The 15,025-nt window shown below is 33.9% G+C and overlaps 1 protein-coding gene and 1 long non-coding RNA gene across 4 annotated transcripts in view; one reads left to right on the forward strand and one right to left on the reverse strand.

The window, feature by feature from the left end:
- The window catches only part of LOC136035709 (uncharacterized), a 74,332-nt gene that overhangs the window by 6,496 nt on the left and 52,811 nt on the right, over positions 1–15,025 (forward strand). For all 3 annotated transcript variants that reach the window (XM_065717656.1, XM_065717657.1, XM_065717658.1), the window contains exons 2-3: positions 7,728–7,921; positions 13,695–13,820. In XM_065717656.1, coding sequence (XP_065573728.1) covers positions 7,728–7,921; positions 13,695–13,820 — 320 coding nt within the window. The remainder of the gene's footprint in view (positions 1–7,727; positions 7,922–13,694; positions 13,821–15,025) is intronic.
- Positions 8,798–15,025, reverse strand: part of LOC136035710 (uncharacterized) — a 34,573-nt gene continuing 28,345 nt past the window's right edge. Inside the window, exons 2-3 of the long non-coding RNA XR_010619501.1 lie at positions 14,360–14,520; positions 8,798–8,996 (exon numbers count right to left, since the gene is read on the reverse strand). This is a non-coding gene — a long non-coding RNA (uncharacterized LOC136035710). The remainder of the gene's footprint in view (positions 8,997–14,359; positions 14,521–15,025) is intronic.

A 15,025-nucleotide genomic window follows, 5' to 3' on the forward strand; every position in this document is an offset into this window, starting at 1 on the left:
TCACTTTTACTTTTTCTTATGTCACGAATGAGGTCAGGGACTCTAGTGGGTCAGGGATTCAAATTTGAGACTCTTAGTGTTGCCTTTTTACTATCCATCTTTTTCATATGCAAAGGCATTTAATTGAACAGGCAATAGGGGAAAATTTAAACAACAGTATCCAAGTGGCAGTTGAGTTTGAGGTGAACTGTAGAAATGAAGAGAAATAAGGTAATTTTTACGAGGATGTGGTACGAAGAGTTTCCATTTGCTGGGTTCACAAGGGGGCAGAGAAGGATAAATGGAAAGGTAGGATCATCTTTTCTCGAGTTGTTGCTGATGCACCGTTTTGAAAATCAGATTACAAATACTGTTTTTGATTGCCTTCAACATTCTTTGAAAGCGATAACAAGTAAATGAATTTGCAACTGCAATGTGTCACTTTTCTAGTGGCTAATTGTATCAGTCAGATGTAGTGAAAATTTCGTACTTTGGACTGTAGTAATTGTAAAAATAGTGGCCTTAAAAGTTTCAAGAATTTAACAGCCTTAATTCTCAGATATTATAGATACACCTCTTTGATAAGTTGGATGTAACATATTGTCATTTAATTAAGCTCAACATACCCCTCAATATTCCTCCAAAGATAGGTTGCCCTTTACTCCTGGTTAGACATAAGTTGGTTTCACAAAATCAAATAATTCCTAGAAGAAGACTGGCCAAGCTTGGTAAAATGAAAACGAAACGTCTTGTGCCGACGAAAAAGACGTGAATAAATCAACCGGATAATAAATGACTTATATAAGAAAGACCCACGGACAAAATAAAAACAAATTATACCTTAAAATAATCACTACCCACCAGTACTTTGTATGAGTCTAGTTTCAATCCTCCTGGAGTTCAAACAGCTGTGTACTTTGTTTAAACTCATATGGGAGACATGGTGATTATGTTTTCTTTAAAGTTTGTGCTCGTTTATAACTCAATTCTATTAAACAGTTCAAATAATAAAATTTCTTAATGTTTACATTAAGAAATGACATACTTTAAGTCTAGATGTTTTGGTTGATATAATTTAACTATTCTATACCTTTTTAATTATGGATTCTAACAAATTAATGGGATATACGTTGCAAAATAAAATGGGCTTCTGAGAGTTTAGTTTTTGAACTTTGTGAGCTTCAGACAAAATCTGTAGTATCTTATGAATATAGAATAAAATATTTTTTTTTCTTTTTAAGCATGGAGTTTGGTTAAAAGAAAACTGCAGATTCCTATGGTAAGGTATTGGCTCTTTAAATACCAGAAACCAAAAGTTTTTAGGCTTTTCGAAACCTGAAACGTCTGTAATTGGTTATTAATCTTATCTTGCAGACTTAAGGTGAAATAAAGATTATAATGTGTCGTTTTTGAAGTGTCATAAGAAGGTATTAGGTTAGGTCTTTTCACAAATCCGCATAAAACAATGCCATCTAAAATCCGACTTAGAAATGGTGCTTCAAAATGAATGAATGAATGAACTTTATTACCCATAAGAGTACAAAAAACACAAAGTACGTAGTATTATAAATCAACAAAAACGATAAACAGCGAAGGTTTCACTATGAAAAATGAAAGGTTTCAATATGAAAGTTTCAATAAATTTCCGTTTAAAAAAAATACTAAAACAAGTAAGGGATAGGATCGATAGTAGGAACCGCAGTTTGCGTGAGAAAGTAGTTACGACATCGGAAGTATAGAGAAAACAGTTACTTGTTTCGGCCGAGATACATAATGGTTTTAATAGTTAATATTCTGGAGTTAATGCTGTTAATATTATAATTGGAACCCATGCCCCTTAATCATAGGCAAAGTAATGGGGCTGCCTAAGTAAAGAGCGATATGGATACATTTTTGGGGGTTTTAGGGCATGACACTTCGTATTTGAGAATGATAACCTCCTTCCCCCAGAGACCTTAAGGCACGTGATTGAAGTTATGCCCTAGGGAATATAACGTATATATAGAAAGGGTAATCATATAAAGTTTGGAGGGGGCTCATTGTATTGGTAATCAGAAGTGCTATTGCCCTTTTTGAGATTCATAGTGATCGGAGTGCAGATGTCCTTCCCCCCTTACCTCATAGTTTCCAAAAATACGCCTAATAGAAATTTTTGAGATGGCCACTTGTTGTCATAGAAACTTCGAAAAGAGCTCATGCGATTGGGAATTGAAAGGGCTAGGACCCTTTTTAATAGTTGAAAGTGATTGGAGGCCAACTAAACCCTCCTCTCATACCCACCATTTTCCCTAAGTATATTCAATCAAAATTTTAAGATAGCCATTTGGTTCAACGTAATTGAAAGTGTCGGATTATTTATTTGAGGATGACAACCCCCCTCCCCAACAGCCCTAAGGACAAGGGTTTCAAGTTTTGCCCTGGGGGCATATAAGGTATATATAAAAAGGGTGATTGTGTAAATTTTGTAGGGGGCTCAATGGATTGGGAATTAGAAGTTTTAGTGCCCTTTTTAAGATTCATAGTGATCAGAGGTTGGATACCCCTCTCCACACACCTCGTTCCCGAAATGCATCTGATGGGAATTTTGAAATGGCCATTTGGTGTTGTAGAAAAACTTTGAAAAGATCTCATTCGACAGGAAATTGAAAAGGCTAGTGCCCTTTTCAATTGCCGAAAGTGATTGGAGGGCAACTAATCACCCTACCATGTCCACTATTTCCCCAAATTCATCCAATAAGAATTTTAAGATAGCCATTTTTTTTCAACGTAACTGAAAGGCCCAGAAATTATGGCTTTGACGAAGACAACCCCTCCAAAGCCCTCAGGGCAAGGGTTTTAAGTTATGCCCTGGTGGCGTATAAGGTCTATATAGAAAGGGTGATAGTATGAATTTCAGAGAGGGGTCATTGGAGTGGCAATCAAAAGTTCTAGTGTCGTTTTTAAGATTGAGAGTGGTGAAAGGGTGGATACCTAACACTGTTCATTTATAACCCACTTATATCAAAAGATAAATAGTGGTGTAAACACAAACGAAAATCAACAATAACATTACAAAAAAAACAGTAAATCACCAAAAACAATTAAACAGCAATAACATTAAATAAATAAAGTTAATAAGATAAACGGATTAAACCATGGTGAGGTGACAAACGCCGATACGCTGTTTCCTATAGCTTTTTGCCAGACCAAAAACTGAGCTTGTTCTCCTCAAAATTAGCATTCAAATTAATGAAAGGAAGAAGATTATATTCAAGGACTTTACTAAGATTGCAAGTAACCATGATAGGCCTGTATATAAAACAGTCTAATGGACTCTTACCTCGCTTAAGGATGGAAGTGACGGTTATTACAAAAAGCTATCGGGAACAATAGAAGAACAAACACACATTTGGAAAAGCAACTGTAAATGGAAAAACAAAGACGGGCAATTTACTTCAAGATGATAAACACTATTTTCGTCAACATCATCAGAGCTTGATTTCAATATCTTAATAGATACAATTACAGCATCAACAGAAACTTGTGAGTCAAGGAAGACGGGAGAACCCAATCAGGCAATTTTGAGTAAAATGTGTGTACTGCATAATTCAGTTTGGAAAACATAACTGAATAGTGGTCAGACTACACAGCTGGTGAGATGGGGAAATTAAGATTTGCTCAGTTATCTAATTTAGATTAGCTAGTCACTTTTTCCCATTCATTTTTGTTGGTAGGAAAATCTAACCCTTTATATCGGCTTGATAGTAGACGTTTTATAAACACACGCTTAGTTTTCTTTAATTTCAAATACATTTTCGGAAAGTGGTTGACCATTATCAATCCATAACCGCAGCCATAATTTGGCTTTATTTTTCACGATTTTCAGTTCAGGGTCACACAACCATATTGGTTTTGTTGTGCTTCTTCTAACTCACTCCTGAGGGAATGCAACCTCCTCAGAATGTTTTAAACACCACACAATTCGGTTGTAGTACTGTTTCAGTTCATAATTACTTCTTGTCGAGCAAACACTTAGCTGGAGTTAATGAAATGGTACATGTAAAGAACCAAGGAGTATGGCTAGTGTTGAAATATATAGTGACATATTAGCATTTTTCCATGTTACTCCAAACAAACTATTTTGAGGCAGGGGAATCTGCCTGGGCTGTACTATTTGTTCTAATTGAAAAAAAAGAGTGATAGTGGAAGATGATCAATTTCCTGCTCATCTTTGTGATGAGTGTGATTCCTTAAGCTTTATGTCAGTGTTCATATCAGAAATAATATTAAATTCGTAACTATCCTTGCTTATTCTACGGAGTAGAGTTCCTAAACTTGCACATGATTTAGAGCATTTATTTAGAAAAGTCATAATATTCTCATTATGAGGCATGTATGTAGGCAACTAATTACAGCAGTCTTTCCAAGCTTTATATCTAGAAAATGTTCGTCAGAGCAAGAACACGATGGAGACAAAAAGATGAGCTTTTTTCTTATAATACATGTTAAGACCCCGGGAGGCCTTTCAGATGTAAAAATAGCATATGTTATGAAAGCAAAGTGATTAGCACTTCGGCGCAGAAATTAACCCTCATTCCTGTCAAAAGATATTCCTGAAAGCATAAAATGTAAAAACTTACTATGCTGTCCATCAGTCGTAAAATCCTTGTTCTTTGTCCCATAAATATTAAAGGACACGGCTGATAGCGATGCAGACATTAATTAGTTTCTGGCAAATTACGACTTGCAATTGCTTTCAGTTTAATACATGTGAAGCTATATCTATAGCTATTATGATTTTCTATATTGATAATCAGTTTGTCACGTACAGGACTTATACTTGGGATTGATTTATATCCATTTATCTGATCTATCACAACTTTTCGTTTTATTGTGTCTGAGAGAGTAGGGGGAAGGTTCGACACAACAATTGTAGCTTGCGAGTCGGGAATTGCAGGCTCTGGCTGTTGTGGGTGATTTAATTCATAAGCCTCCATCTTTTACACAACGACCTTGAGTAGTTTTTTCACACGATTAACCTTTGTAGAAAGTCTTGAGTAAGCCACAGCTGGCAGAATGCGAACCGCAGCAAGAGACTTGATAACATAAATCGGAGTCGATTCCTCTTCAGCGTCTAATCTTTTTATAAGGTCTAGAATATCTTTTACATATTTTGTAAAAGCTTTCGTGCCGATGTGCCGTGGGCAATTATTATTCGGCACAGCCTTCGCCCCAAATTCATTTTTTGCATTAGCAGTAAAATCGCATTCAAAAAAGTCTATGGCGTGTCGGATAATAATATCGTCTTTAATTTCCTCTTCCTGGCTATTTCGCGAGTAGTTCATTACAGGGTAGTGCACCTATTCGCAATTTTCCATAGCTTGATGTCAGTAAAGTATAAATTATCCAATAGGCTTATATAGGTGTAAATGGTATATTTACAGTTGGAAGTTGGGTTGTCAACCTCAACACATCGATTAAGCTTAACATTAACACTTATTTGAAACCAATCTGAAATTGAATGAAATCAGAGCCCAGAGATGTTCAGTCCACTAAAAAAACTCATATATTGTCCAAATAGCAAGTTGATAGCTTGAATCTAGGTCAGGTCAATTTAATCCAAAACAAAACATTGCGAGATAACAGTCACTGAATTCTAGCTAGCTTCACAGAATTTAATCTAAAACAAAATATTGCGAAATGACCTTCCTGAATTCAACTAAGTTCAAAGCACTGAATTAATGAATGTCATAACAGATCAAAGCACTCTCGCTGGCTCACTCATTGATTGGCTTTCACTCTCATACGCGCATATAGTCATTTTCACTGTCCTAATGCAAGTAGTTACAGTCAAAAGAAGCAGTAACAGCATCAAAATTGTAATCGAATTTATAGTTAAAATTGGTTGCAGTTACAAGAAATTTTTGAGTCAAAGGTATTCACCATATTAAGTAGTCACAGTCATAAATAGTGACAGTCACATAAAGCTGTGACAGTAAGTGGTCGAGGTCACATATAGTCACAGTCACAAGTAGCTATACCATGATCATATTCTCTAGTATTCTTAGTCAAAATTATCTTCTGTCAAAAACAGTCTCAATAATAGATGCAAGTATTCCAAGTCGTCACCATAAGTTTACGCAGTCACAAGTTGTAGTAATAGCAGCCCCAAAGAGTCGCAGCCACAATAAGTAAGAGTCATTTTACATATAGCTGTAGCGGAAGTTGCAATTAGTCACACTTGACAGTAGTTACAAGTAGTCATAGTCACAGTTTCCAACAGTCACCAGTCACAATGCTCTAGTGTAACAGTGTTCCTGTAAGTTCCAAGTTAATATCTTTACCCACTTTTAGCTATTGCATAAACTAGGTACAGGGCCTTTTCATGACTTATCAAACGTCCTTTTGATAAACTAGGTGCAGATAGTGCCTTTTTATTTAGGTTACCTTCCGCCACAATATTCCCTGAAGTTCCACTTTAATAGCCTATACCTTTTTCAACACAACGCTGATCAAACATTTTTTGATGAATAATGTGGCACTCTGTCTCAAGAGTAGAAAAAAGAAGAAAAATTTGGGTAATTTTATCATTTCCAACCCCAAAATATTCAATTTCAACCTGCAAACAAAGGAACTCACTTTCAGATTCAATTCACTTTTGGAATTCACATTCAGAGGCACTTGAAAGCCCCATTTTCGTAATGCTATATTCAGAGGGGTGATATTTCGATCGCCACCCGGCTGTTTGTTAAAACCGTGAAAAACTAGAGTTGCTTTACTTCCACATCTTCATATGTGTAAGTTGGCTCCATTTTGAAAATTTGTGCCGAATAAACGGTCAAATTTCCAAATATATTTAAGGCTTTTTCCTTGAAAATGTTTGCGTCTTTTTTAAAACATTTTTAGAAAATCATGAATAATCTTTGAGATTATAATCTCTTGAGGATAATTCTTATTTCTCTTTGAAGTTGTATTTTGTCAATTATTATTTTTCTTTTCACAAAACTGAAAAGCCTTTTTTTTTTCAATTTTTACAATGTGAGTTTTCATGTTTAGGAGATAACATGGTTTTGGTTCTGACAGAAAGGTATCTTTTCATGAACTTGTTCATCATTTGAGAATAAGTCTTACGATCAAAGTTTACTATCAGGACTATTATAAATTTTCTTTAAGTCCCATAAAGTCCAGTAAAGAAAAATACTTATTAGAAATAGAAGAAAAGAAGCAAGCTGTAGGTTTTAGTTTGGCGAGATGAACTTTAAAAAAATAAGTTCACAACTTAGTTTTAAATATAACTATTAAAATGACTCATTAGATATATCTTGGATTTTTTTTCGGATTCTGAATTAATCTAAATTGGGAGCAAAAGTAAGAGACTTATTAAGAAAATGCTGATCAGTATTGACTGTTGAAAAAATAAACTAAGATTATTTTGACTTTAAAAATGGCATTAGTACAGTCCTTAGGTCCCTGTGTTGCACATTGACAGTTCGAATAGAATTTTATTTTTAATACAAATTCAAATTGCTAAATCCTGAAAATATTATTAAGAGTTTCAGCTTGGTGAGCGAACTTTTCCTATTGGAACAATGACTGTTTCTTCTAGAAAGTAGTCTTGATGTTATTTTCTTAAACTTATTTGTCGAAAAACTTCAGGTAAATTATTTTTATTAAAGGGATATTTATATATTCTTTGGAAAATTAGTATTTATGTATGATAATATTACAAAGTAATGTTACTCGTAGCAAAATAAACTGTATTTTTCCAGTGGTGAAAAAAGAACAGACCTATTTGTTTATTCAAATGGAGTTGTGTGAGAAGCAAACACTTTATGACTGGCTAAATGACGAAAATACTAGACAAAGTGAAGGGTCTACGTTGAAAGGATTAGATATATTTCAGCAGGTGGTTCATGCAATTGATTATATTCACAATCAAGCCATTATTCATAGAGATATAAAGGTAAACTCTTTTCTGTTTCCTTCCACGTTTTTTTCAATTTAGATTTTCTGTTTCTGATCCAAAACTATTTATCATTGTCAGAACAAAGGACTGCCTCAGTAAAGAATAGCTTTATGTCACCGTGTAATTTGTTAACGTATGAGCAAAATCTCAAGAACAGCGAAAATTCACAAAATAATGAGGAAGAGTAATCAACTATAAAAAAACAAACTATATGTGTCCTATTTGTTAAAAAGATACATTTAACATTTAATAAATATATGCTAGGTTAAAATTTTCAGCGACTAGTCAGCAAATGATGAAATAAGCTATAAAACATTATATGCATACAAGCAGTCAAAAAGGAAACATCTATAATATTGAAGGGAGGAGGGTATATTTAATACGGTTGATAAATTTACCACCCATCGATATTTATTAAGAATTTGCCTAAGACTCCCTTCACCAACTTAATCGGGTCATAGGATAACTAAAAGCCGACTTAGACGATGTAATTTACTATTATTGACCAGCAACTCTGATCAAAACTTGTTATGTACTTATATGTACCAAAAATTAACCTCTGGACTTAATCTATCTAGATCTTGGGTTCTTAATTATTGTACTGAAGCCAACTATAAACAAATAACACAAAAAATCAAACGTACCCCTCTCGCTGGCAAGTGGGGATACCAACTGATAATATGAAAGATAAAATCAATCGCTCAAAATACCCCTCAGTATCAATTCCCTAGCTTTTGACATTACATTTAGGCATAATGGTTTGAGTTAATGTGCATGTTGAGTTATTATTATTATTAGACTTGGAGAAAAAAATTTATGACTTCATGGATTGGGAATGAGCACAATTTATATGCATATAAACATTGGATGTATCCAATAATTAAGCTCGCAGCCTCAACATTTCTCACAAAAGACAAATGGCCACTACAACAGACCACTGGTCAGACGAACAGGTAGCAAAAATTACAAACTTCAAGATCTCCAATAGGTTCCTAGTTTTCTATTGCTGGCCAGAGTCCATTGCATCAAAGAACATCTTGGTAACGGGTTCTGCTGCAATCCAACATGTCTCCTAATTTAAATAACAGAAACAATGAGCTGCATAGTCATCACAACTAGATTAGGGATTTAAGAAGGCAATAATTGAAATATGTTCAAAATAATCTTAACCATAGTATTATGTAACTTTCAGGATTTACTTGAGGAAGGGATTCATATACCAATCCGTAAAATGTGAGACAAAAAAGGGGCCAAGATTTTTTGGGCTTTGGATGATCATTTATAAGGAATATGTTGTATGATCACACAAAGTTTTATCTCACAGTCTCAAGTTTATATTTTAGCGAAATAAAAACTGGAGGCATGGTATATGCGAGGTGTCACAAGAATTCGGTCCAACTAGTCTCTTAGCCTCCAACAGTGTAAAAAAGATCCAGCTCAGAAGTAAAACAAAATTTGACAAATATACCGTATAGAATTACTCTTAGAAAAAGATTCCAAGCGTGGTTGGGATGATTTGGTGGCAGATGTGGGGTAAAATTACAATAAATTATCAAGTGACTTATTCTGGATCCCAACCTATGAGATAGTCATAAAAGGAGTAAATGTCGATATTAATATGTGGTGAGAATGCGGCGTGGGGCTAAAAGGTAAGGGTTTGGGGGCATAAATAGTAACTGGGGATGAGAAACAGATCTTCAAAGACTATAGTTTTAAAAAGCTGTCCCTCAGAAGGGTAATGACAACTAGCCTAACAGTTGAGGGAGCTAACTATTATCTCCGACCTCGTGAAGCAACTCTTCACCAACACCAAGCGGGACTAACTGTCTTACAAATTGATAGGACACATTTCAAACTTTTGATGTCTGTCAATTACACCAAATCTCCTCCACAAGTTCTTATTTATCCTTTATTGGTATCCAAAAGACAATTATAATACTTTAATCGGCTTCCCTACGAGTCTCTCTTATCTCCTCTACTTTTTCTCCAGCTATTATGAGTAATATAGAGGTGTATATTTTTTGTTGTGCAGGGTTTATTTTTCTGTCAGTGAAACATCCCTGCCAATAACTTCCAACTGAAATTTATCATCCCTGTTTTGCACCTCTTTGTGGGATTTATACTGATGACCTCTTTGTAGGATGATATGTGTATTCATATATATAAACTTTTTCAAGCAATGTCTTATGCTTCAGTAAACGAGTAAATTTGATATAATTCAATAGATACATCCCAGATTAGCTTTTGAAGATTAAAGGAAATGGTTCTGAAAACTTTATTTTCCCCTAGTATTTGAACCCTTGAATACTTTGACCGATGTGGCTTAACCGCTATGACCACTTCCATGAAAACTTGTAAGTGTTTTTAAATGGCATCCATAGTATTTTTGGAGAATATCATTTTTTTAACATATATACCTGAGTAATATCTCTAACTAATCTCCTCAATACTACCTTATTGCCATAATTTTAACACTAGGCCATTCACTTAAAATTTTTGTTTCAATTTATTTCAGAGTGAAAGCCTATAGCCAAGACAATATTTCATAAGTTAGTCAGTCTCTTGGGGTATATAAATCAGACGTTTTCTTGCTTAATAGGCGTTTTCCTAGTTAATTAATGTAAGTGAAATCTCAATTGATTACTAGAATAGGCACAATATTTGTCTGTAAAGTAGTGTAATTAGTTTATATGGTCAATGTAAGAGTTGCCAAAAACAGAAATGTTGAAACTTAATGTGATCTATAACAGATTTGGGAGATGGATGTCAATTGGAAATGTTCTGGTAATGTCTAGTGCATAGTGAAATACAATAAAATATACTAAGTAGGTTGGGGAAGTGAATTTTAATGAAGGGGGTGCTTGATTTCCCAGCATTATTTAAGAAAACAATGAGAAATTAAATAGAAAACAAGTTTTTTCAACTGATAGCAAGGAGCAACAATGAAACTTAAAATAATCAGAAATTATAATGTATATGAAAGGGTTAGTTTCTTCCTCAATACCTTGCTCTTTACGCTAAAGTATTTTTAGTAATTTCAAAAGAGCTATTTATTCTAATGAAACAGCCTTTGTGATTCAGAGGTCATTCTTAAGGATTTGGAACGAAATTCAAACTTAAGCGTTAAGATTGAGGTAATGACGAGGCCCTTCATACACGTAAAAAAAAAATATAAAACATAGAAGTTCGTTACCTAATTTAATTTGTAAGTTACGTATATTTATTACCAATAAAAACGTTCTTAGATAAAATTAAAGCTGTAGTGGCCTTTTTAAGCAACCATAACAATTGGAGGACAACTATGCCCCTTCCCTACCCCTTTTTTCTATCAAATGTCCGATTGAAATTTTTAAAAGCCATTTTTCCAAAAACGTTAAATAATATGCAAAATGCCTTTTAATTATTCATGCACGGTGAGCCAAAATCAAAACCTGCATTAATTCAAAAACGTACACACATACACGTAATAAAAATATATAAAACATAGAAGTTCGTTACCTAATTTAATTCGTAAGTTACGTATATTTATTACCAATAAAAACGTTCTTAGATAAAATTAAAGCTGTAGTGGCCTTTTTAAGAACCCATAACAATTGGAGGACAACTATGCCCCTTCCCTACCCCTTTTTTCTATCAAATGTCCGATTGAAATTTTTAAAAGCCATTTTTCCAAAAACGTTAAATAATATGCAAAATGCCTCTTAATTATTCATGCACGGTGAGCCAAAATCAAAACCTGCATTAATTCAAAAACGTTCAAAAGTTAAATAAAAAAAAGAACAAGTTTTTTTCTAACTTAAAGTAAGGAGTGACATTAAAACTTGAAACGAACAGAAATTGCTCCTTTTATGGAAGGGGCTGTCCCCTCCTCAGCACCCTGCTCTTTAGGCTAAAGTTTTACTCTTAATCACAACTCTACTTATTAAGACAATAAAAAACTTTAGCATAAAGAGCGAGGCGTTTAGGAGGAGACAGCTCCTTTTCTATGCAGAATAATTTCTGTTCGTTTTAAGTTTTAATGTTGCTCTTTACTTTCAGTAAAAAAAAACTTGTTTTTTTTATTTAATGAAATGTAGAATCCAACTTTATGCTTCTCTTTTTTGTGGTTGATTTTGTTGTGTCGGTCAAACTTTCCAGAAAAGGATGACCCTACCGTGCACCCTATTATGTAATAACTAGCAAATATTTTGAAAAAAATGACCTGTTGATATATAAATAATACCTTATGAGCAATTCGGTCAATTCAATAAAACATTTTCTTATACGTAGACCTATTCCATTTTTTGCGACTTTGCGTATGTTATGGTTTATTAGTACTCGCGTAATAAATCCTCGCACAAGACTCCCTTCCCCAACCCCTACCAGAAAAATTCCCCCTGAAACGTCTGTATACTTCCCAATAACCAACACTAGTCTATTACTAAAACAAACAATGGGCAATACTAAACAATGGGCTAAGTTCATAGCTCGAGGCTCTTCTCCTTGGGAGCGTGGGGGATTATGTCATCTTCAAAGATATAGTTATTAGATTTTTCGACTGTGATGAACAAAATGGCTATTTCAAAATTTTGATTGGGTGACTTTGGGAAAAAATGAGCTTGGGTGGAGGAAGTCTAGTGGCCCTTCAATTTTCTGTTCACTCAAAATAGCACTAAAACTTTTAATTTCCTCTTAAATGAGCCCCCGCGATATTCCAGGACCACTGTGTCGGTACGATCACCCCTAAAAAAAAAACAAAAAAAAAACACGCATCTGTGATATTTTTTGTGGTAGAAAATAAAAAATTCAACATTTTTGAAGACAGGAACTTGAAACCGCTACAGTTTGGCTCTTTTATACCCTGAATTTGATGGCTTAATTTTCATTTTGTGACTTTTAGGGGTTGTTTCACCTCTTTTCAAAAACAAGACAAATTTTGTCAGGCTCCTAACTTTGAATGGGTAACACTAAACTTGATAAAGCTTATATATATGAACTCAACAGAAAAATCCATTTCTTTTCATGTATCTATTGGTATCAAAATTACGTGTTAAGAGTTTTGGGTACCATTGACCCGGGTCGCTCCTTACTTAGAGTTTGATAAGAAGCATTGAAGTGGAAGGGGAAAGGACTAGCTTTGGAACCCCCAAAACAAGGCTTAAAATTTAATGTAATGATATGAAAACATGACATAATTATTCCACGAGTTCAAGAGCCAAATTGCCAAAATCCCTATCGTAGCTCCTTAACTGACGCTAAGCCAGACTTATCTGAGGGGAAGGATTTACTAGTGCCAACTGAAAGGCAAAATAAATTGATTGCCAACAGACCCGTAAAGTGGGTGGTATGGCTAATGGAATCAAACAGTTCGTGGTAACGAACTGTAGTAAGGAGCGACCTGGCTCAATAGTAACCAAAACTCTAAAAAACGGAATTTTTATAACAATAGTTACATCAAAAGAATTGCATTTTCATGCTGATTTTAAATATATATGTTTTATTAAGTTTAGACTTACCCCTAATAGTTTTTTACCGTTTTAGGAAGTTTAGTTAAGAGAAAGAGTCAAACTTTAGCGTAAAGAGCGGGCGGTTGAGGGGGAAAAGCCCCTTTCATATATGGATTAATTTCTGTTCGTTTTAAGTTTTAATTTCGCTTCTTACTTTTATTTAAAAAAACTTTCTTTTTTATTTAATTGATTTATAAGATCTTTTCTGGTTGAACAACTAGTCTAATAGACAATACTAATTTCTTATCTTTTTAAGATTGTTATTTTATATTTGTTTCATTTAGCCAAAGAACATATTCTTTTCTGGAACAGGATGTGTCAAACTTGGTGACTTTGGTCTTGCAAAAGAGATAATCAAAGGTGATGAACCGTATCCAGTAGGAACTATTACGTATATGAGCCCAGGACAGGTAATAATTGCTGGTAATTAATTTAGAACAAAAAAAAAATTAAAGTTCATATCAAATATTGAACGTTGTGCAACAAATCATATTGAATGGAGAATTGAAACCCAAAGACAAATGAAAATTGTTCATTAAATTTTGATTTTAGGCTTAAAAATCTTAATATAGCTACATCTTTTCTGTATCCCACGAAGTTCCTTAATTCATAAGCTTAAGCAAAAGTCACATGCTATTTATGAAAAACATTCTTACTAAGTTGGGATTAATAAAATCCGAAATTCAACATTAGTAATTTTCAGAAAATACTGTTAAATCATTAGAAAAAATCTCAAATTAATCCTTCGCCAATCTTAAATAAAATTTTGGGCCTCCAGCCCGAAATCTTGAGTGATAAATTTGAAACAAAATCTAATTTTCAGTCTTGTGTAACATTTTAGTTATTGAAGTAGGGTGGGTCTATTCTTTCGTAGAAAACCTATTTTATCATAATAGTGTCAAATGTATTGTCATGTTGGTTAATAAAAGAAATAACTGTAATGTCATACCCTTGGAGTCCAAACAAAGATATCCTTGACTGGTGGTTGGGCTGTTTAAAGATAAATTCAGGATATTTCCCACAATGATCAGCCTGGTTCCAACCAGACTGATTCATAAGCTAGGATAAGTGTCTTAGAAAAGCTTGTGGGTAGTATACACCTACTTTAACCTATAAAAGAAGATGGATTCACTAAATTTGTGAAACTATTGTCAATAAAATGTCCAAAGTGTTAGACATAAAATTTACAAAGGTGAGTGTTTTCAAAACTTGGATAGGCAAAGTAATAAGTACCCATATTTGAGTTATAAAATCAAACTCAGGGGGGAACCAGGACTTTCTTTAGAGGGGGGGGTACATAATAGGTTACTTTCGTAAACTTACGAAACATAATATACCTGCAATTTAAGGGGAACCTTGACAATTATTTGTCGTAGGTAGGTAGGGTAAATGGTCGTAAATTTAATCTAAAATCTGGTGAGGGTTGAAGTTCTAATAAATTCGTTGAAATTAAAATGGTATAAAAATATTGACAGAAAAACAGTAAGTTATAAAAACTACCCCACCATAAAAAAGCTGTTCACTATTTATAAAAAATATAATATTTAATGTTTTCTACATAATTTGTTGCTTTTGTACTTCTGACCGCTATAGCGAGTGAGTTAAGTTTTTATAG

This window comes from Artemia franciscana, chromosome 14, assembly GCF_032884065.1.
Source record: "Artemia franciscana chromosome 14, ASM3288406v1, whole genome shotgun sequence".
NCBI classification, from domain to species: domain Eukaryota; kingdom Metazoa; phylum Arthropoda; class Branchiopoda; order Anostraca; family Artemiidae; genus Artemia; species Artemia franciscana.